Source organism: Schistocerca cancellata, chromosome 6, assembly GCF_023864275.1.
Source record: "Schistocerca cancellata isolate TAMUIC-IGC-003103 chromosome 6, iqSchCanc2.1, whole genome shotgun sequence".
NCBI lineage: Eukaryota > Metazoa > Arthropoda > Insecta > Orthoptera > Acrididae > Schistocerca > Schistocerca cancellata.
This window is the reverse complement of record NC_064631.1, coordinates 421477332-421501838: the sequence shown is the minus strand read 5'-3', so window position 1 is coordinate 421501838 and position 24507 is coordinate 421477332. Positions and strand designations below refer to the sequence as shown.

The window sequence follows — 24507 nt, the reverse complement described above, 5'->3', positions numbered from 1 at the left end:
GGACCCGTGCACCGAGGGTTCCGTCCAAACTTAATTCAAATGATTCAAATGGCTCTGAGCACTATGGGACTTCACATTTGCGGTCATCAGTCCCCTAGAACTTAGAACTACTTAAACCTAGCTAACCTAAGGACATCACACACATCCATGCCCGAGGCAGGATTCGAACCTGCGACCGTAGCGGTCAAGCGGTTCCAGACTGAAGCACCTAGAATAGCACGGCCACACGGGCCGGCTCCAAACTTAATTATGTACCGGTTGGTTATAATTAACCTTCCCCTATTTAACACGGTATAATTACCGTACGAGCACCAAACTTGGTAGCATTAATGTCCAGAGTATGGGGAGCATGATTTCCACGCGTCACAGGAACACCGTCGAGCTCTAACTATGACGACCAGGTGCCGTGATCAGTCATCGTGATTCATAGTCTCTAACACCTGACCAGTCGCTGTGCAGTTGTTAACGTGTCAACATAAGCTTGGACAAAAGGAGCAGGGCATTGTTGGTGAAGCTCTGTTATCAAAACAAAGTAATGCTGCAGCTGCACTCGCCGGCAGAAAGTATTACGGAAGGGTCCTCTTTCTCTTCCTGCTGTGCGGAACATGATGAAGAAGTTCGAATCAACTGCAGAACTGGGCGTCGCTGCGGGGAGAGGCCGACGACTTGTGGATAATGCTGCGCGCAGGTCCCGATCGTCAGGCAGTGCGCGTGCTGCGCCACGACAGTTGAACATCCCGTGGTCCACTGTACGGAAGGTGCTTCAAACCATTCTCAAATGGTATCCGCACAAGATCCATGTCGCACAGCAGCTTGCACCACAGGACGCACAACTATGTGTTGACTTTGCCCTCCATTTTCTCGCAAGGACGGAAGTTGACGAGGGCTGGTCCAGGACCGTCCTATGGACAGACGAAGCTCATTATCCTCTGACGGGTCAGGTGAATGCACAGAATTACCGAGTGTGGGGATCTTCACCTCCAGTCACTGTGTATGAAGTTTCTCTGTCTGGTGAACAGGTCATCGTATGGTGTGGCTTCACGTCTACATTCATCATTGGCCCATTCTTTTTTGAACAGGTTGGCACTCAAGGACCAAAGACGTGCAGTGTGACTGGCCGGCGTTACTGTGATGTGCTTCGCTAGCATGTGATACCCGCCCTAAAAGAGAGAGAAGCATTGAACTCAACAGCTTTCACATAAGATGGGCCCCTACCGTACATCACTCGTGAAGTTCACCTTCTTCTCCGAAACACATTTGGAAACGATCCATTATCAATCGATCTTTTCCAAATACTTGTCCGCCACGATCATCTGATCTCATTCCCTGTGATTTCTAGTTGTGGGGCTACCTGAGGACTGGGGTTAACCAAGGGAACATTCACGCATGTGCTGATGTGAAGTGCAGCATATCAAGAGAGGTAGCCAGCATACCTACGGACATGCCTCGTTCTGCTGTGCAGAATGCAATCCTGCGCTTTAAGACTCTTTTGCCTGCCGGAGTGGCCGTGCGGTTCTAGGCGCTACAATCTGGAGCCGAGCGACCGCTACGGTCGCAGGTTCGAATCCTGCCTCGGGCATGGATGTGTGTGATGTCTTTAGATTAGTTAGGTTTAATTAGTTCTAAGTTCTAGGCGACTGATGACCTCAGCAGTTAAGTCGCATAGTGCTCAGAGCCATTTGAACCATTTTTAAGATTCTTTTGGACACTGATGGGCGTCGTATTGAGCCCGTTTTGCAGCAGTAATGGTACCGGCATGTAATGGTATGCTGTACCGTAGCAGCACATTAAACGTGTTCCAATTGAACGGATTCTGCATTACTTCTCTTCCCCATGCCCTTGAAATTAATGCTACCAAGTTTGGTGCTCGTATGATAATTAGTTACTGTGTTATAACGTGTTAAATATGGATGGGATCAATGTGCACTCCGTGTGCATACCGGGGGGAGTCATTCCAGATGTGGAAAGGGTCCTTCCGGATGACATGAAGGGTACAGGGTACACCCATCTGCAGGTGGTTGCTCATGTCGGCACCAATGATGTTTGTCGCTATGGATTGGAGGAAATCCTCTCTGGCTTCCGGCGGCTATCTGATTTGGTGAAGACTGCCAGTCTCGCTAGCGGGATGAAAGCAGAGCTCACCATCTGCAGAATTGTCGACAGGACTGACTGCGGACCTTTGGTATAGAGGCGAGTGGAGGGTCTGAATCAGAGGCTGAGACGGTTCTGCGACCATGTGGGCTGCAGATTCCTCGACTTGCGCCATAGGGTGGTGGGGTTTCGTGTTCCGTTGGATAGATCAGGAGTCCACTACACGCAGCAGGCGGCTACACGGGTAACAGGGGTTGTGTGGCGTGGACTGGGCCGTTTTTTTAGGTTAGATGGCCTCAGGCAAGTACAGAAAGTGCAACAGCCTCAAAGGGTGCGGGGCTAAGTCAGGACATGCGGGGACCAAGCAGCAGTCGGTACAGTAATTGTAAACTGTCGAAGCTGCGTTGGTAAAGTACCGGAACTTCAAGCGCTGATAGAAAGCAACGAAGCTGAAATCGTTATAGGTACGGAAAGCTGGCTGAAGCCAGAGATAAATTCTGCCGAAATTTTTACAAAGGCACAGACGGTGTTTAGAAAGGATAGATTGCATGCAACCGGTGGTGGCGTGTTTGTCGCTGTTAGTAGTAGTTTATCCTGTAGTGAGGTAGAATTGGATAGTTCCTGTGAATTATTATGGGTGGAGGTTACACTCAACAACCGAGCTAGGTTAGTAATTGGCTCCTTTTACCGACCTCCCGACTCAGCAGCATTAGTGGCAGAACAACTGAGAGAAAATTTGGAATACATTTCACATAAATTTTCTCAGCATGTTATAGTCTTAGGTGGAGATTTAAATTTACCAAATATAGACTGGGACACTCAGATGTTTAGGACTGGTGTTAGGGAAGAGCATCGAGTGACATTATACCGAGTGCACTATCCGAAAATCACCTTGAGCAATTAGACAGAGAACCGACCCGTCAAGATAACATCTTGGACCTACTGATAATAAACAGACCCGAACTTCTCGACTCTGTAAGCGCAGAACAGGGAATCAGTGATCATAAGGCCGTTGTAGCATCCTTGAATATGGAAGCAAATAGGAATATAAAAAAAGTGAGGAAGGTTTATCTGTTTAGTAAGAGTAATAGAAGGCAGATTTCAGACTACCTAACAGATCAATACGAAAATTTCTGTTCCGACACTGACAAGTTGAGTGTTTATGGAAAAAGTTCAAGGCCATGGTAAAATGCGTTTTAGACAGGTACGGGCCGAGTAAAACTGTGAGGGACGGGAAAAGCCCACCGTGGTTCAACAACAAAGTTAGGAAACTACTGCGAAAGCAAAGAGAGCTTCACTCCAAGTTTAAACGCAGCCAAAACCTCTCAGACAAACAGAAGCTAAACGATTTGACAGACTTGACAGAAAATCCTAGGAAGTTCTGGTCTTACGTTAAATCAGTAAGTGGATCGAAACAGCATGTCCAGACACTCTGGGATGATGATGGCATTGAAACAGAGGATGACACGCGTAAAGCTGAAATACCAAACACCTTTTTCCAAAGCTGTTTCACAGAGGAAGACCGCACTGTAGTTCCTTCTATAAATCCTCGCACAAACGAAAAAATGGCTGACATCGAAATAAGTGTCCAAGGAATAGAAAAGCAACTGAAATCACTCAACAGAGGAAAGTCCACTGGACCTGACGGGATACCAGTTCGATTCTACACAGAGTACGCGAAAGAACTTGCCCCCCTTCTAACAGCCGTGTACCGCAAGTCTCTAGAGGAACGGAAGGTTCCAGATGATTGGAAAAGAGCACAGGTAGTCCCAGTCTTCAAGAAGGGTCGTCGAGCAGATGCTCAAAATTATAGACCTATATCTCTGACATCAATCTGTTGTAGAATTTTAGAGCATGCTTTTTGCTCGCGTATCATGTCATTTCTGGAAACCCAGAATCTACTCGGTAGGAATCAACATGGATTTCGGAAACAGCGATCGTGTGAGACCCAACTCGCTTTATTTGTTTATGAGACCGAGAAAATATTAGATACAGGCTCCCAGGTGGATGCCATTTTCCTTGACTTCTGGAAGGCGTTCGATACAGTTCCGCACTGTCGCCTGATAAACAAAGTAAAAGCCTATGGAATATCAGACCAGCTGTGTGGCTGCATTGAAGAGTTTTTAGAAAACAGAACACAGCATGTTGTTCTCAATGGAGAGACGTCTACAGACGTTAAAGTAACCTCTGGCGTGCCACAGGGGAGTGTTATGGGACCATTTCTTTTCACAATATATATGTAAATGACCTAGTGGATAGCGTCGGAAGTTCCATGCAGCTTTTCGCGGATGATGCTGTAGTATGCAGAGAAGTTGCAGCATTAGAAAATTGCAGCGAAATGCAGGAAGATCTGCAGCGGATAGGCACTTGGTGCAGGGTTTGGCAACTGACTCTTAACATAGACAAATGTAATGTATTGCCAATACATAGAAAGAACGATCCTTTACTATATGATTATATGATAGCGGAACAAACACTGGTAGCAGTTACTTCTGTAAAATATCTGGGAGTATGCGTGCGGAACGATTTGAAGTGGAATGATCATATAAAATTAATTGTTGGTAAGGCGGGTGCCAGGTTGAGATTCATTGGGAGAGTCCCTTAGACAATGTAGTGCATCAACAAAGGAGGTGGCTTACAAAACACTCGTTCGACCTATACTTGAGTATTGCTCATCAGTGTGGGATCCGTACCAGATCGAGTTGACAGAGGAGATGGAGAAGATACAAAGAAGAGCGGCGCGTTTCGTCACAGGGATATTTGGTAAGCGTGATAGAGTTACGGAGATGTTTAGCAAACTCAAATGGCAGACTCTGCAAGAGAGGCGCTCTGCATCGCGGTGTAGCTTCTCTCCAGGTTTTGAGAGGGTGCGTTTCTGGATGAGGTATCGAATATATTGCTTCCCCGTACTTATAACTCCCGAGGAGATCACGGATGTAAAATTAGAGAGATTCGAGCGAGCACGGAGGCTTTCCGGCAGTCGTTCTTCCTGCGAACCTTAGGCGACTGGAACAGGAAAAGGAGGTAATGACAGTGGCACGTAAAGTGCCCTCCGCCACACACCGTTGGGTGGCTTGCAGAGTATAAATGTAGATGTAGATGTAGATGAAAGCTTAATTATAACCACCCTGTATATAGATAGTTCATGCATTCTGGAAGTCGACAATTTCGAGGATTTTTGCCTGTTACCGATATGGGTACTGGCGAGGTATCAAAATAAGTGACATAAACAGCCGTGTCTTTTGATTGCGTTGATATAGAAGCTTAAATGTTTTAGACTGCCAAGCGCCTACAGAACTTAGGATCTGACATAAATTTCAACATGATACGTGCACCCGATTGTGAGTAAAATGGTTCTTAACAGACGGACAGACAGACAGTCGGACAATAATTTATAAACAAATTTTTTTCGTGTGTTATTATTAAAAATTAACAACTTTCGAATTTTTCCCATACTTATACTACCTAACTTTAGTTCTTGCCAAATTTCATGATTCTATGTCAACAGGAAGTTGCGAGTCTCAAAATGCGTGTCATAAATGGCCGCATCATTTTATTTTATTGGCGTACAAGGTTACATTTTTTGCATCGTCAAGGGGTCACAGACCTTAATATGGGACATAAATTTCGATTTGTTACGTCTACGCCTTCCTGAAAAGAAGGGTTCTTAACAGTTGGTCATAAACACAGACGGACAATCCTATAAGAGTTCCGTTGTTGTCAATTAAGGTATTAAATCCTGAAAAAGGTGTATTAGATAGGAGAAAACAAATTGCTCTATTTGTTGTAATTTCAGTGTAGTCCTGTACCCATTCTGTTTTTAATAGTAAACAGTCGACTTGTCCAATTATTGGTCGTCCTGACCAATTCCTGACCTCTCAATACAGCCGTTTTGCGGACTCGCTAGCTGCATTTTACAAGTTCTGCATGATGCGGGTTTTTGTGAACGCTTCAGCTGTGGAACCCCACTTTCCCTACCGTGCTGTCCCCACAGCAAGGGGGCCCCCACCACTACCGTTCTCCCCTCGCCTACCGCGCCATCCGCTCAGCTGGGGGACAAGCGATATTGTATGTACTCTACTAAGCACACCACACCGAACACTGACTCTCAATTTACCCTGATGTTCCACCTGTCTAAGCCATCTCGGGTTTATGCCGGACGAATAATGTGTGTTTTTTGCATTTACCTGTCTTTTGTTTTAAAGGAACATGCATAGATAAAAAGGGCGTCTGAGAAGTAGTTCTGGTTGACGACGATTTGATACTGCGCCCACAGACAAAACTGAACACCATCTGGAAATCGTTCCTAAGTAGTTCTTGGTGTAAGTGTACGTGATAAAGATGAAACTTGTGCATTGCATTGTACACTGGTTTTAGGAACGCCAATATCCAGTTCAAGCTGTTGTTTGCTCCCTTGTGGATCCATTGCAACAGACACAAGAGCAGTAACTTCGTCTGACGAGGTTGAAACTTACTGGTTCCTGATCGTCACAACAATATGAGAAAACAATTTTCAAGAAGGTGGGTTCTTGACAGGATGTCGCTCTCTGTAGAGTAACTGAACCGCAATAAAATACGGGGAGTTTCAAAAAGAATGACCTGATTTCAGAATTCCATATTTATTGATAAAAACGTACTACAAACATGGGACGAGTTGCAAAATACAAAACCTTAAAGTTTTCGCTATGCTATTACAAATGCTTTATGTGTCCACCAGCAGCAACACAAGCAACATATAGACGATAGCTAAATCCGTCATTAACTTTACACAATGTATCTGCTTTTACAGAAGTTATGGCGGCTGTTACACCATTCTTCATTTCTTCTACATCACGAAGTGAAGGGGAGAGGAACATACTTTTGTTCACATATCTCCACAAGAAAAAATCCACGTATACCTTCAAATGCTCCAGAATTGATTTTTTCCACAACTTTAGGAGGACTCCGATCACTTTATTTTCCAACAGGATGGAACTCCACCACACTGGCACAACAACATACATTAGTTTCTCAACGACACTCCACCTTAATACAAGGTAGGTGTGCAAGGACCTCAACACACTGCGCTGCATTCTCAGTCTCCAAGATTGACAGACATTACCCCATACGATTTTTTCTTGTAGGAATATGTGAACGAAAGTATGTTCATCCCCCCTCATCTCCCCTTTATCTCGTAACATAGAAGAAGTGAAGAATTTAGCTGTCATCTGGATGTTGTTCATGCTGCTGCTGGTGGACACACAGAGAATTTGTGGTAGCATAGGTAAAATTTTAAGATTTTCTGTGTATTTTGTAATTCATACCATGTTTGTAGTATGTTTTTATGGGGAGTTTTGAAATCAGGTCATTATTTTTGTAACAGCCTCTATAAGTAATGAAGATGTAATTCTGTACACTGCATATAATTTAAAAGCACTACAGTACTGTATTACATTTATCCGTATTGTTTGTAAGGAAACATTGTTTCAGTTATTCTTCTGCTAACACAAATTCTCTATAAACGAGTAGCATTTTACGTCCTCTTTGTTGACTTACATTATACTCTTACATATCTTCAACTGGCTACAGCTGACTGACAGACCCCACTAAGCATTTTCCTTGTTTTTCTATTTGTTTACTATCATCTCCAGCATGCGGCCGAGTTGTGTTACTACAGGTACCTGCAGTGGGTCCCTCGGGCGGAACCTGTAAGCGCTAGAGGGCACATCCCCAGGTGGCGGATAGGGGAATGCCTCCCAGGTATGGGTGGTAGGAGGGAAATGTGAGAGGTGGCAGAAGCCCCCTCTCATATTTCTATCTTGCTCTGAGTAATTCGATTTTCCTCTCTAATTGCATGCGGTGAAAAGTTGCTATTCCTTCACACGCAGACTTCCCACGCAGTGTCTCTCGTCACCCGGGTGGTCCAGTGACAGGCGGCTCTGCTGATCTTGAGAGGGTTAAGCCGACGGGCGTGAGGGAATCAAGTGAATGCTTTCCAGACGCCGACATTGTCATAATAGCGGCGGAGACACGCCCGCAGGGGCCTGAAGGAGTGGCTGGGCTAGAGGTTCCGTTATTCACAGAAACTTATCGAAAACACTTTCTGGCGGGCTACCAGCGAGGCGTGGGAATGACTTGTAAACCCACGCAGTCTTGGCGGGCAAATTCCCGCGTTTTCTGCAAAATCGTAACTGTGATTGGCTTGCTCAGGGCATAACTCCGTGACGTAGCAAAATCGGCGCAGAAATTGGCGCCAAGAATCTCCATTGGTGGAATGGTAGTGCTTCGGCAATAGAGTGGAATTTTCCATCGGTTTTCGAGTTGCTGATTGGAACGTTTAACCACGGCCACTGTCGTGGGGGCGGGAATGTTCTGTGTTCGGTTTGTACAGGTGCTCTTGTGGTAGTCGGCTCTCGCCTTTCGGTCGGAGTAGGTTACAAGACTGAGCTCTCGCTGCTCTGGACAGCCTGCCTTCTATTGGCTGTTTAATATACTTTTATTTAATTGTAACTGTTTGACGATGTTGCTGACGCATCTCGTGGTCGTGCGGTAGCGTTCTTTCTTCCCACGCCCGGGTTCCCGGGTTCGATTCCCGGCGGGGTCAGGGATTTTCTCTGCCTCGTGATGGCTGGGTGTTGTGTGCTGTCCTTAGGTTAGTTAGGTTTAAGTAGTTCTAAGTTCTAGGGGACTGATGACCATAGCTGTTAAGTCCCATAGTGCTCAGAGCCATTTGAACCATTTGATGTTGCTGAAGTTTCCACTTCAACGTAACTTTCCGAGTACAGTTGGCAATTGAGCGTTTTGCGTACAAGCGGCCTATGTTGTCTGTCTTGAGCAGTTTTGGCTAAAGTTGACTGTATCGGAGTTACTGCGTGACATCGCTTGTTAAAATCAGTCACTGTACCGTCAGTGATTGTGTGGCGGGCTTTCTTCGTCTCCCTCAGAGGCGCTTTTGTATTGATAGGAAGTCTTTAGTCTGGAACAACCAGACCAGGATAATTTGTTTCGGGCTATACTCGCGACATTAACATCACCACGACGGGACGTCGAAGCAACCAGCCATCGCTTCCGGTACGCCAGATCGTGTCCTTGCAGTTAAGAAGACAGCTTGGTAATGTACTTCCGCAGCATCGGCAGATTAGGGAATTTACTCTATGATAATCAGAGCTCAGCAGAGCGCGCCTGTTCCCGTCTTTTCTTACGTGGTTCTGTCTAGGATGTTGATTGTCTGAGTTCTCACTACTGTAGCAGCAATTAATGTTGGGTTGGCTGGGTGTTTCTCTTAAGATCTGAGTTGCAAGGAATTGGCTCCACATACCACTTCGTCATAAATGTCACAATCTAGTTTATGGACAACTTCACCTTCACAGCATTTGAGTATCCAATTTGATCCAATTTGATGTATTGTAAATGTTTCATGTGTTTTGTTTATGATTTTGAGTTTAGTCATAATAAATAAAATTGTTATTTTGGACAGAACTTTCATTCTGTTAATCGGTAGAGCAACCCTTTCATTTCTCACTACGTTACTGAAACTTTCCTTTATTTAATTAATGTCTATCAAATTAAATTATTGCAGGTGCCAAACTCTTTTCTACTCCACTTGCAGGGTCGATTACAGTCAGTTCGCGTTTCTTCTTAATCCATGTGCAACAGCAAAAGTAGGAGTTAGAAAAGGGGGGGGCTTAGAGCATCATTTCCATATGAAGATTCGAGAAGAATTTAGTGTTAAATACACTGCTAACCCCGGTACCTCGCAAATGAAATACCTCTCGCTTACCAACAGGGAAACTGCCATCCCGAAGTCCAATGTTGGCTCATCAAGGACTAGGCCCGCAGCTTAAAATTGTTGATCGGCGACAGACCCTCGTGACAGGCCGGCCGATACACTTCCGTCCCATCATCATGGCTCAATGTCGAAATATAAAGGAATGGAAAAGGCTAGGGCGACGCGCGTCATCCAGGCCCGAATGGCGTGAGAAATGAGCAAGGGTTACCGACTTTTTCAGAGCGAGGTCGGCTAAACAAGCGAGCTCTAGTAACAAAATTTGGCACTCTGAATGTCGGCTCTATGACAGGAAGAGCACGTAAAGTAGCGGCAGCATTAAAAAGGCGTGAAACTGACATCTGCACAGCGCAGGAGACCAGGTGGAGTGGACATATTGGCGATGGATATAAAATCATCTATAATGACAGCCCAAAAACAGTCAAAGGAGTTGGAGTAATTGTTAGCTTGAAATTTCTGGACTCTGTAGCAAAAGTAGAGCGATTTGACGACCGTTTGATGAAAGTTGTCTTGGCTACGGACGAGAGGAACAACTTCATATTCTCGTTTTACGCTCCGCTAACGGCTGCATTCAAAAGACAAAAAATGACTTTTGAATGTTGTTTGTCCGCCACGATCACCTGACCTCACTCCCTGTGATTTCTAGTTGTGGAGCTACCTCAAGGACAGGGTTTACCCGGGGAACATTCACGAATATGCTGATGTGAAGTGCATCATATCAAGAGAAGTGCCACCTGAAGATACTCTCATCGTATCTGGTGATGTCAGTGGCCATATTGGTTCAAATGCAGATGGATATCGATGACATGGTAGTAATGGGGCTGGACATAGGAATGTAGATAGGGAGAGAATATTGAACTTTGCAGAAACACACGAACTAGTCATCACGAACACCTACTTCAAGGCGAGGATGTCCCACCTTTGGACTCACTACAGTGGTAACAACGCGAGACAGATAGATTTCATTCTTTTACGGCGACGCGAGCTATACTTCATTTTGGATGCAAAAGCTATTCCATACGAAACCGTTGCTACACAACACCGCTCTTTAGTAGTCAAATTGCCTATCAAACCTCCAAATCAAAGGAAGAGAGAATGCAATGGCCCAGCGCGTACTAAATGGTGGCGACTCAAAGAAACAGAAAGAGACATTATTTCATCCATCACTCTTCCCCATATTACTGACTCAGGAAAAATTAGGCACCACATAATCAGGCCGACGTAAAATCGATTGACAAACATGGCTCTGGACTGAGGAAGTGAAGAGGGCACTTTAAAAAATAGCTATATCAAAAGTTCTTCCCCTCTAAGACAGATGAAAACGGAAGGACTACCGTGAATCTAGGAATGCAACAAAGAAGGCAGTTGCGGCAGCCAAATCAGCCTACTTCAGTGAAGTCTGCGACAAACTGGAAACACCTACTGGAGAACGAGAAATTTATCGACTGGTGAAGCAGCGCCATAAACAAACTGTAGACATTGAAAAATTCTCTGGAATCAATGATGAAGAAGGCAAACTTATCACCAACAGAAAGAAAGTAGCAGAGCGATGGAGAAAATACTTTGAGGAAGTTTGCAGTGAGAAGTTTCCATATGCTCCAATTCCAGTGTTAACTCCAGTAGAGGGACCTACTGCAGCAGTCACCAAGGATGAGGTTGTCGAAGTATTAAGGAAAATGAAAAATGGAAAGGCAACGGGGTCAGATAATCATCAGAAATAAGATTTTGATGTTATGTTTCGACTGAAATATCTCAATTGCTTCAAAAGTTCTTTCTAAAAACTTTCAAAATTAAGACGAGTAGTAATGTCATATCAGGTTTTGCACGATTAGTTCATGGAAGTGTTCCTCATAAATCTATTACGTCAGTTAGAATAAGAAGTGGTTTTGATTTCCGACGAATGTTACTAAATCTGGGAACAATTTATCAAAAAGGACCACGGACACAAAGCTGATGAAGAACATGTGAGTGAAAAGAGAACGGGATAAATAATTTCAGGCAATTTTATGCATTGGCCTACAGTATCTGTTACGGCACATCGGAATTAACTTCTAGTACGTAAAATTTTAATTTATACTTTACAAAGAGCTTTCATCTGAAGCAATAAATAAGATGAAGATCGAGAGATTGCAATCGATCTTAGACAAACAAAAGCCGCGGGTAATTCAGTACAATTATGTCACAATCTATACTAATATAGGGCATGTCCACCATTTACCTTTGTAACGTCTTGAAGTCTTCTGGTGACACTTTCAGTGATTTATCTGAATGCTTGTAGAGGAATGCCAGTCCAGTCTTCCTTAACAGCTGAAACGAGAGAAGGTTATCGGATCTGGAGGATCTGGAGTGAAGTCGACGCTCTAACTCATCCCAGAGGTTTTCCATTGGGTATAGGCGAGGGCTGTGGGCAGACCTGTCTATTTCAGAAATGTTATTGTTCACAAAATCATTGCCTCACTGATGGTGCTATATGACAGAGTGTATTGCCATGCTGATTCAAACAATCACCGTTTCCAAACTGTTCCTATACTGTACGCAGTATTCTGTGCTGTAAAATAAGTTATTGTTTTCTTAAGCACAATAAGTGAACCACACCTTAACCACGATTAACACCCCATACTGTAACACCAACATTTCCTCCTTAGTTCACCGTTTGCTCTGTATGATGGCAGGTAACGTTCTCGAGGCATTCGCCCCAAACCCTTCCATGGAGTTGCCGTAGCGAATCCATCACTCCAAACCAATCGTTTCAAGTCATCTGCTGTCCAGTGGCGTCATTCTTTAACCACCTCTAGCGTCTCTTAGCATAGACAACAGAAATGTGTGGCTTATGAGGCGATGTATGACCTTTGTACCTCATTTTTAACTCCGTACGCACAGTCATCATATTAGCTTGACTGATGGTAGCACTGTGGAATTCGCGAGTGATTCCTTTCACTGATTTTACACGATTTTTTTACAGCCACCTTCCGCCATGGTCGACGTTCCCTGTCTGTCAGTACATGAGGACTGCCTGGTCTTGGTTTAGCTGTGGGTGTTTCTTCGCGTTTCCACTTCAAAATCACGTGACCAACAGTCGACTTGCGGAGCTGTAGGAGGGATGAAATGTCACTGATGAACTTACTCAAGTGACATCAAATGACTACTCCACGTTCGAAATCACCGAGGTTTCCTGACTGACCCATTCTACAGGGTTACTATAAATTATTCATTCGTTTTCTGAGTTCTGTATTTTCCAAAGTATTAGATGCACAAATATGATTGAGCATGAATAGAACCGTAAACTCACCAACTTCGCATTTTTCTCTCTACAAGTGCTCTATGAGTCTCCCTTTGGTCACACTGTACACGTCCAAGCGGTAGCAGCATTCTGTCAATGGTCATCACAGCAGTGTTGATGCGTTCTCTGTACTGGTCCGGAGTTCTTGCAGTTGGGGCAACTAAACACCGTCCTTAATGTACCCCAAAAGAAAAAGTCACAAGCAGTACCCCACTTGGGAGGCCAAGGGAGTAGAGCCAACATCGTATTCATAAATATGCCCAGACCAGCGACGTGGAAATCGTTGTGCAGTTGTGGAAATAACTACAACTGCAACATATCAAGGTAAGAGGTACCGATCACAGTCTTCCCTCAGATGAAACGGCCCATAGAGCTTCGTCTGTGACATAGCAGCCGGCCGATGTTGCCGAGCGGTTCTAGACGCTTCAGTCTGGAACCACGCCTCCACTATGGTCGCAGGTTCGAATCCTGCCTAGGGCATGGGTGTGTGTGATGTCCTTAGGTTAGTTAGGTTTAAGTAGTTCTGAGTTCTAGGGGACTGATGACCTCAGATGTTAAGTCCCATAGTGCTCAAAGCCATCTGAACCATTTTTTTGTGACATCTTCGGTGAATCTCGTTCAGTTGCCCTAATTTCTTGAGAATTTTCAGTGCCCCACGCTCTTACATTGTGGGGACAGGACAGGCTCTAGAGAGGGGGGAAGGGAGACTGGGAAATGGGGGGGGGAGGGGGATAGGGTATGGGGGAGGGGGAGGAGGGGGAGGGCGAGCCGCCTCAGGGATGACTGGGAAGGGGGAAGGGGGAGGTGGATTGGCGGAGGGGGAGGGAGAGCCACGTCACCGTTCAGGGAGGGGGAGAGAAGGGTTCTGGGGGCGGAAAAATGTTATAATTTAACGTTGTTCCAAAAGGACGAGTTAAACAAGATAATCAAAGTTTTATATAGATGAAAAAAATGAAATGAGATGATCGTGTGGCATTGATGGCTGGGAGGTGCCGTCCAGGGAAGTTCGGCCGCTGGGTGCAAATCTTATTTCAGGTGATGCCACATTGGGCGACCTGCGCTTCAGTGATGATTAAATGATGATGAGGACAAGACAACACCTAGCCCATGGGCGGAGAAAATTTGCAACCCAGCCGTTAATTGAAGCCGGGCCCACTATAGGGTAAGCAAGCACGCAAACTATATAGTCGAAGAAGTGTGAGAATAAATTGTAAATACGAATCATTAATAAAATCTATTGTCCTACAGGAACTGTCTACGGTGTTGTGAAATAGATTACAAAGGAAGCGCTGGAGTTGATCGCTTTGGTTGCGTCTTTCAAAATAGCAAAGATCGCAACAGCCAGTGTTGGCCACTCCGTTTCTACCATGCGCCTGCACAACACTTCCTATGCACCTACATCAGCTTGAGAGCCACCACAGAAGAGAAAAATTTCATAATAAGGATATAAAAATAAATATCAGCACACGACGGTGCAACAATTTCGTCAATACCTGTAGTGGTATCGTTGAGAATAACGCTTTGTAATAAATAGAAGTAAACTACGCACTGCCAATCACATGCTATAATCTTCTCAGTCCAAACGTTGTGATTAAAATGGGTGTTTATACGTGGAACGATGAATGGCATCCTCTTCCCCCCTCCCTCCCAATCCCCACTGCTCTCTCTCATTTGGATCTGCCATTAATACTATTTGTACTCGTATTTCTCTTCTTCTTCTCACGGGCCTTTAAACTAATTTTTTTTCTGTGTTGTCTGTAGCTTCTTTAAAGTTTTTCCTCATTACCTTTTTTCTCGGTGTTGAAGCCATAATAAATAGATATTAATATTTAAGATAACATGGAAAAAAATCTGTAAAACTATAATTTGGATCTGAAGCATCTAAAATGCACAAACTGCTTATCTAGTTTCGTCGTATTTCACACTGTTTGCGTTCTAACAACTTTATTCGGCATATAACTGTTATTTTTCACTCCAATAAATAAACGTGCTTTCAAAGCTGCTTGTTTTGAGCCATAAATCAAAGTCGTGGCATGTCGGAAAGCACGCCTTCTCTATATTCGACCACAGCCGTTTTTCTTACTTCGGACACACTAAACAGTCACTGGCGGTTTATACACTTCTTCACACAAGTAAAGTCTTTATACGTAAATGACTGGCTGTCCTGGACCATCCACTTTGTACAGCAGAAGCGACGACTATTCCACTAACAATGCAATGCTAAAGTTGCAACGTGTCTGGCACCGCACGCCCCCCTTTTCTCAGGAAACGAGAGAAAGTGAAGAGATTTTAGTTATGTACCCTGCGAGTGACGTAACTTGATTTTAGTTGCATGATTAATGTATTGCACTGTAAACGTTTCAATACTACACTCCTGGAAATTGAAATAAGAACACCGTGAATTCATTGTCCCAGGAAGGGGAAACTTTATTGACACATTCCTGGGGTCAGATACATCACATGATCACACTGACAGAACCACAGGCACATAGACACAGGCAACAGAGCATGCACAATGTCGGCACTAGTACAGTGTATATCCACCTTTCGCAGCAATGCAGGCTGCTATTCTCCCATGGAGACGATCGTAGAGATGCTGGATGTAGTCCTGTGGAACGGCTTGCCATGCCATTTCCACCTGGCGCCTCGGTTGGACCAGCGTTCGTGCTGGACGTGCAGACCGCGTGAGACGACGCTTCATCCAGTCCCAAACATGCTCAATGGAGGACAGATCCGGAGATCTTGCTGGCCAGGGTAGTTGACTTACACCTTCTAGAGCACGTTGGGTGGCACGGGATACATGCGGACGAGCATTGTCCTGTTGGAACAGCAAGTTCCCTTGCCGGTCTAGGAATGGTAGAACGATGGGTTCGATGACGGTTTGGATGTACCGTGCACTATTCAGTGTCCCCTCGACGATCAGCAGTGGTGTACGGCCAGTGTAGGAGATCGCTCCCCACACCATGATGCCGGGTGTTGGCCCTGTGTGCCTCGGCCGTATGCAGTCCTGATTGTGGCGCTCACCTGCACGGCGCCAAACACGCATACGACCATCATTGGCACCAAGGTAGAAGCGACTCTCATCGCTGAAGACGACACGGCCCCATTCGTCCCTCCATTCACGCCTGTCGCGACACCACTGGAGGCGGGCTGCACGATGTTGGGGCGTGAGCGGAAGACGGCCTAACGGTGTGCGGGACCGTAGCCCAGCTTCATGGAGACGGTTGCGAATGGTCCTCGCCGATACCCCAGGAGCAACAGTGTCCCTAATTTGCTGGGAAGTGGCGGTGCGGTCCCCTACGGCACTGCGTAGGATCCTACGGTCTTGGCGTGCATCCGTGCGTCGCTGCGGTCCGGTCCCAGGTCGACGGGCACGTGCACCTTCCGCCGACCACTGGCGACAACATCGATGTACTGTGGAGACCTCACGCCCCACGTGTTGAGCAATTCGGCGGTACGTCCACCCGGCCTCCCGCATCCCCACTATACGCCCTCGCTCAAAGTCCGTCAACTGCACATACGGTTCACGTCCACGCTGTCGCGGCATGCTACCAGTGTTAAAGACTGCGATGGAGCTCCGTATGCCACGGCAAACTGGCTGACACTGACGGCGGCGGTGCACAAATGCTGCGCAGCTAGCGCCATTCGACGGCCAACACCGCGGTTCCTGGTGTGTCCGCTGTGCCGTGCGTGTGATCATTGCTTGTACAGCCCTCTCGCAGTGTCCGGAGCAAGTAAGGTGGGTCTGACACACCGGTGTCAATGGGTTCTTTTTTCCATTTCCAGGAGTGTATTTGACTGACTGGTGCCCCATACGTGGCCTAGCTCTGGTCTGAAAGACGTAGTCACGTCAAAAAGACATACGAGTAAGTCTGCTATGTAAAAATGAGACGTCGTAGATGAATGGCACTGTGAAAAGAATGTGACTGAAAAAGTAATGAGGGCCTGGAGCCAGTGGAAGGGGCCGGGGGGGGGGGGGGCGAGGTCATGAAAATTCCACACAGGGCGGAGCCAGTCCTGTGTGACGATTAACTTTCAAGAGTAAAGAATATTGCTTCATATTGCAAAACAAGAAAATTATTTTCTTTCTTTATCACCATTTTTTCAAACCACTGCACTGAAAACGGTAACTGGTGGGACCCATGCGACCTCGGAGAGTTAACTATTCTTGTTCTGTTCATCCATCAATCGTATTTGTAGACGTAATACTTTGGAAAACAGCAATTTGGAAACGAATAAATCATTTATACTCTGAAACGGCAAAGAAACTCATATAGGCGTGCGTATACAAATACAGAGATATGTAAACAGGCGGAAGACGGCGCTGTGGTCGGCAACGCCTACCTAAGACAACAAGTGTCTGGCGCAGTTGTTAGATCGGTTACTGCTGCTACGATGGCAAGTTGTCAAAATTTAAGTGAGTTTAAACGTGGTATTACAGTCGGCGTGCGAGCGATGGGACGCAGCCTCTCCGATGTAGCGATGAAGTGGGGGATTTACGCGTACGACCATTTCACGTGAGCAGCAGGAATCTGGTAGTACATCACATCTGTGACATCGCTGCGGGCGGAAAAAGATCCTGCAAAAACGGTACCAGTGACTACTAAAGACAATCGTTCAGCGTGACAGAAGAGCAACCATTCCGCAAGTTGCTGCAGATTTCAATGCTGGACAATCAACAAGTGTCAGCGTGCGAACCATTCAACGGAACATTATCGATATGGGCTTTGGTAGCCGAAGGACCACTCATGTACCCTTGATGATTGCACGACAGAACCGCGCGGGATTAGTCGAGCAGTCTGGGGCGCTGCAGTCATGGACTGTGCGGCCGGTCCCGCCGGAGGCTCGAGTCCTCCCTCGGGTATGGTTGTGTGTGTTTGTCGTTAGGATAATTTAGGTTAAGTAGTGTGTAAGCTTATGGACTGATGACCTTAGCAGTTAAGTCCCGTAAGATTTCACACACATTTGACATTTTGACATTTTGATTGCACGAGAGAAAGCTTTACGCCTCACCTGGGCCCATCAACACCGACATTGGACTGTTGATGACTGGAAACATGTTGCCTGCTCGAACGAGTCTCGTTTCAAATTGTATCGAGCGGATCGGCCTGTACGGGTATGGAGACAGCTTCATGAATCCATGGACCCTGCATGTCAGCAGGGGACTGTTCAAGCTGGTGGAGGCTCTGTAAAGGTGTGGGGCGTGCACAGTTGGAGTGATACGGGACCCATGATACGTCTAGACACGATTCTGATAGGTGACACCTATGTAAGCATCCTGTCTGTTCACCCGCATCCATTCGTATCGATTTTGCATTCCGACGGACTTAGACAATTCCAGCGGGACAATGCGATATCCCACGCGTCCAGGATTGCTACAGAGTGACTCCAGGAACACTCTTCTGAGTTGATACTCTTCCGCTGGCCTTCAAACTCCCGAGACATGAACATTATTGAGCGTATCTGGGATGCCTTGCAACGTGCTGTTCAGAAGAGATCTCCACCCCCTGGTACTCTTACGGATTTATGGAGAGCCCTGCAGGACTCATGGTGTCAATCCCTTCAATCAAACGTTAGTCCAGTCGATGCCACATCGGTTGAGGCACTTCTGCGTGCTCGCGGGTCCCTACACGATATTAGGGAGGTGTACCAGTTTCTTTGGCTCTTCAGAGTAGTGGCCTTCTACTGTTACAGTTGAAAACCACAATACTCCCCGCCTCCTTTAATACTGGCAGATACGCTTCTCGTGACACCTAGAGGCCAATTCCGCTTTACACAGTGGTGTCCGGATGCTGCTGGTCAGATAGTGTATCTACACGTGGACTACCCCGTTATTTCCCGAGAACTATAACAGGGACCTATAGACGTGAGCTTACTGTCTGTGTCAGTGCAGGCCACGGCCTTGTGCTTGTGTTCCAGGGTCCCAACCTGCGTTCATCGGCGGTGACGCTGGAGGGGGACGGCACACCGCGCTCCCAGTTTGGCACGTCTGTCGCCGCCGTGGGAGACATCGATGGCGACGGCTTCCAAGGTTAGCAGCAGCACAGCTCTCCACAGGCCACTCGCACGTCGCTTTAGATGATTCGTAACACCCATATGAGGCAGCAACATGCGGCGTGTTTCAAACAGATTCATTCGCTTTGATATGCCTGTATCTTCTACACGAATGAAGGTATAAACTTCGAGAAAATTTTAACTTCTACACCTACAACAATATCTATACTTTGCAAATCGGTATGGAGTTCCTGATAGGGGTACCTCCCTCTGTACCACTTATTAGGGCTTTTTATCAATCCAGTTGCATACTATGAGATACTACATGTTAATGAACGTGAGTATATTTTCTAATCAGATTCCCTGACGAGAAAACATAATTGTGACGTACCATAGTTAAGGGTTGGTATCTGTGCTATGCACGCCTCTATTCTGAAAATGAGCTTCACCGTCGTGATAAGGTCGAGCTGTGCACGTCTGCTTTCATACCCATTATCTGAGGTACCGGTATCTAAAAGAGCATTTACACATTGCGACCCTCCAGTAAATGCTATTTCAGCTGCCTTGACTAATGGGCTCGAAAGCAGATGTACACGGCTCGACCCTACATAGCTACAGCACTGGCAAGTTAAACAAAATTTAAATAAACACAAATTTCAGTTTAATGAATAATAATAAATGGTGATGAATGGTTATTACCTGCTGTTAATAAATTGATGTAGACGCCACCAAAAATATACAGTGATTAACCCGGTAGGTTACCAAATCAACCACATGAAAGAATATCTAGAAATAGTGGTTCCACAATAATTCAGTTTCAAAGATATAGATTGGTAATATTCAATAGTAGTTCAGATTGCATAAATCTGTGTAATCACAATGGTAGCAGATTCCGCAGAAATCCACAAAGCACCAGTAATTCGCCAAATAACAAAGTTCCTTTGCTTTGAACTAGGCACAAATAATCCCAGCACAGCAAGAAAATAACTTCCTTGAAGAAAATCTCATGATAATAGCTCACAGTTGAAGTTCATGCTAAATCATTGAGTCAGAGTCCAACTAGCCTCGAAGCATCACTAAGATGAGCAAATTTACAGCATTCGTGACCGCTAGTCCCTGATATTCTGTCACTTTGCCCGACTGACTGCTTTGCAACATCAAGTCTCTCCTCTGTTGGTCTCGACACAAAGATCATTGTATCATATCTCCACAGAAAGTCTTCTCTCTATCCAGTCGCGACGCGAACTGCCCCCATCTCCAGTCTACACCAAGTGTTTCAACTCTCTATCTCTTCCAGAAATCCTGGCTCACTCCACGAATTCTAATATCTGACAGCCTCTTCGCGCGCGCGATTGAGAAATACTCGCTCCCCCACCAAGTAGCAAGATCTACTAAAATCTATAAAATGAGCCACTATTTGCAAAATAATAAAGTTACAGATTAGGCATATGGCTTGAAGTAAAAATATTTTCTACCCCTTCTGTAGAGACCAAACACGAAACTGTACACTTAAAAGCGTAGACATAAGTAATTAAACATGGTGTAGCACTTACGTAATTATAACAAATAACAAAGGATTCGCTTTAAAACGTATGAAATATAAGTTTGGCCTGCTCAGCTGACGCGTCTTTTTACGCTCAGTCTATTTATGGTGTTATATCTTACGGATCATTTGCCGTTATTAAGTTACTAAGATTTTAATATGTCTAACATAACTGTTAGTTATCATTCAGAAAGAGTTAATAATTTATATAAACGTAATATGTTCACGTATGGGTAGGCGCAAGAATTGTCATACTGCTTTCACTAGATGTGTATCTGTAGAGGATAGTATGATCTGACATATTTCCACAACAGAAAGATATAAAGCGCAATAATTCAGTAAATAAAATGTGTACCAATGTGTGATTGTCAAAATGGTAGTTAGAGCCCTGAGCTATTCATCAAATACTTCGTTAATAAAGATCGTATGAAGCTTTCAGCATTTATTAATTTGCATTGGGTGTGCTAAGTACATGTGTTAAATGTGTTCAAATAACTTCTACAGTTTTTGTCATATTTGTAATATGAAGATCTTAATAAATGTACCTCAATGTCGCAAGCAAGCTAATACATTTGGATTTGTCGTACCTTGAAACATCGAATTATCATCGAATTATGAGGTACTTCAGTATGGCCATCTTTCATACTTCAGCAGAAGCCGGCATAGTACCGGACCGTCACTACAGCCCAGGATGCAGGTCCGCCCCTTTCTACCTACTAATGGGCGAAGACCACACTATTGTAGGTGGTTAGCTGGTCCGTTGTCGACACACGTCGGTCTTTAGGAAAGGCTTAGTAGCCAGGCCGCACTCTCAAGATACATTTTACAACTTTTCTGTGGATTATTTCTTGAACGTATGTGTTGTGTTACAGTACTGAGACTGGCGCCGGCCGCGGTGGTCTAGCGGTTCTGGCGCTGCAGTCCGGAACCGAGGGACTGCTACGGTCGCAGGTTCGAATCCTGCCTCGGGCATGGGTGTGTGTGATGTCCTTAGGTTAGTTAGGTTTAAGTAGTTCTAAGTTCTAGGGGACTTATGACCTAAGACGTTGAGACCCATAGTGCTCAGAGCCATTTGAACCATTTTACTGAGACTGGCAAGAATTATTGCTTGAATGCCTCTGTTCAAGCTGTAATTAGCGTAACTCGTCTTTCCAGTCTCTGCGGAAACGAGAAATAGGTTCCTCACATAAACTCGTCCTTGAAACTAAGTTTTCGCCGGATTTGTGACGTTTGGCTTCAAGCGTCTACCAATTCAAGTTTTTCAGCATCTCCGTATCGCACTCCCACTCGTTCTGCCCTGCTTTGTATGCGTTCAGTGTCGCTTGTTAGTCCCGTCTGATAAAGGGGCTACACTCTTAAGCAATATTCTAGGATAGAACACTCGCAAGTAGTCTTCTTTGTAGAGTAACTGCATTTTTTCAGTATCATATCGATAAATCGAAGTTTTCCTCCTGCCTCATTTACTGCCGAACCTATGTGATCATTCCATTTCATAATTCCGGAAAGTATTACATGCAGATTTTTCTATGAACTGACTCATTCTAACGGTGAATCATTGATATTGCAGTCATACGATATTACATGTTTTCGTTCTGTGAAGTGCATAATATTATTTTTGAACGTTTAAAACAAGTTGCCAATATTTGCACCATATTTTTGATGGATTATTAAAATATGATTGATATAGGAGCAATTTTTTTCAAACAGTAAAATATGGTGTTTAATAACATAATTCTGCTTTGTGATTATAAAGGGTTTCAAGGATGTAATATCAAATAAATGGGGATATTTTAAGTAACATATATTCACTTCATATTATCTATGTGTTACTGAGGTTGTATGAGGTCTGTGGACTTATGAAAGATCTGAATCTTTCTGAGTTAAACTGGTCCACTAATACCATTGACTTCAATTCTATGTCCAAAGGACAGCTTTCATTAATAAACGAGCTCAAGGGTATGTGATGGTACATGGAGTGGCCTAATACACATTGCAATAATTAAATTCGTTTCGTTTTGAAAGTACTCGTTACGTCCTTGAAACAGATTAAATTACGAGAAGGGATGAAGTTTGAATCTATACGATGTATCAATAAGAGATGGCGTGTCACTGAACACGAAAGACGGCCAGTTATTGGTTCTTAAGACGTACAATAAGCATCAATCTATACAAAAAGGCAAATGGAACACAGATAAAGGGAATAATGACACAGTTTTAACTACATGATCCACTAAAATAATATATAATACAAGTTTATGGACATTGGGGTTTTACTAAGGATTTGATTTGCTTTATGTATACTGTGGACAGTGAGGGTTGCATAAGACAAAGGCAACGGAAACAGTTCACTCAAACCCTCGAAAATTAGCATGCTAGAGTCAAGAAGTAGATCTACTAGGAATCTATGAGCGTTTAGCTACTATAATTAAATCGACTGGAGTAGAATCAGGATGACCAGAGGCATATTAGCGCCCATATACCGAACTGGTGAAAAACACCTTGAATTGCACAAATGCAAGTTAAGGAGAAATTCTTTACGTATGTCGGTACTGTTTCCGCCCGTAATTTTATGTGTGACAGTACCAAGCATGGCAGTACTTACCTGATGCAAGACATAGGACATGTGGCTAGTTCTTCCTATTACGACTATGTTCATCATTGAGTGGAAATCCCGTAACTCGGATAAAATGTTCCCAAAGACACGGCGTGAAGGAACTGAATGCTACCACTGAAGGCGATAGTATTTGCGTTGAAACAATTCAGCGCGAGCTTCGACTGACACCAATAGCACCAGATATCAGTGAGATTGGTACCAAAGCTTGTATATCGACAGAGTATCAACCAAAACTCCGATATAGTTTGTGCTGTGTACTGTCGTCCAGGGGAATGTGCGTAAACGGTAAGTCATAAGTAACATCTGACCCACAGAGCAGAGGAAAAGCATAAATATGAGCATCTGTCACGTAGATCTGCCATGGAGAAGTCGGTAAAGCGTTACTTTGTCGTACCAAGGGTCCTGGGTTCGAACTCTGGTCACAGCAGTTTTTGTATTGTAGTACGTGTGAAACTGTTATATGGGATAACATGTTCCGGACGTGCAAAAGGGCTGTCCGGAGTTTATAGAAATGTTCTATTGGCAGCCCGCTTTTGCTTCGTTTATTTGCAAGAAGCAAACCGTCCGCCGCTCGTGGTCTCGCAGTAGCGTTCTCGCTTCCCGAGCACGGGGTCCCGGGTTCGATTCCCGGCGGGGTCAGGGATTTTCACCTGCCTCGAGATGACTGGGTGTTTGTGTTGTCCTCATCATTGCATCATCATCCAGGAAAGTGGCGAAATTGGACTGAGCAAAGATTGGGTAATTGTACGGGCGCTGATAACCACGCAGTTGAGCGCCCCAAAAACCAAACATCATCATCATCAAGAAGCAAACCTCTGGAGCACATTTGTAGTTTCACAGAATAAATATAAACAATCGTAACATAAAAATAAAGAACTACAACAGACATGCCTAAGTATTAAGAATAATCACAATATGATAATAATAAGAACAAGAAGAAGAAGAAGTATCATTACTGTTACACTTTAGCATAGAATATTGTCTGGCCACATTTAATTAACTTCAGTCCGTGCCAGAAACCGAAGAGCAAATTCAGAACGTTGTTGCGCATCATGAGATTTCAGTTGCTACATCGTTAGTATCTTGCACGGGTAATAGTGTAAAATGGACCATAAAAGTTTCCGTACTGTTGACCATGGGATGGATAATTCTCGTGGCACTGAACGAGCATTAGCACTAACCGGGCTACGTGCTGCATCGTAAGTTACAGCAACAGCAAC

The 24507-nt window shown here is 44.7% G+C and overlaps 1 protein-coding gene across 1 annotated transcript in view; it reads left to right on the top strand.

Moving 5' to 3' along the window:
* The window catches only part of LOC126088360 (integrin alpha-PS4-like), a 115045-nt gene extending 95873 nt beyond the window's left edge, over positions 1 to 19172 (top strand). Inside the window, exons 10-11 of the mRNA XM_049906498.1 lie at positions 11231 to 11520; positions 19056 to 19172. Coding sequence (XP_049762455.1) covers positions 11231 to 11520; positions 19056 to 19172 — 407 coding nt within the window. The remainder of the gene's footprint in view (positions 1 to 11230; positions 11521 to 19055) is intronic.
* Positions 19173 to 24507: the final 5335 nt, after the last annotated feature.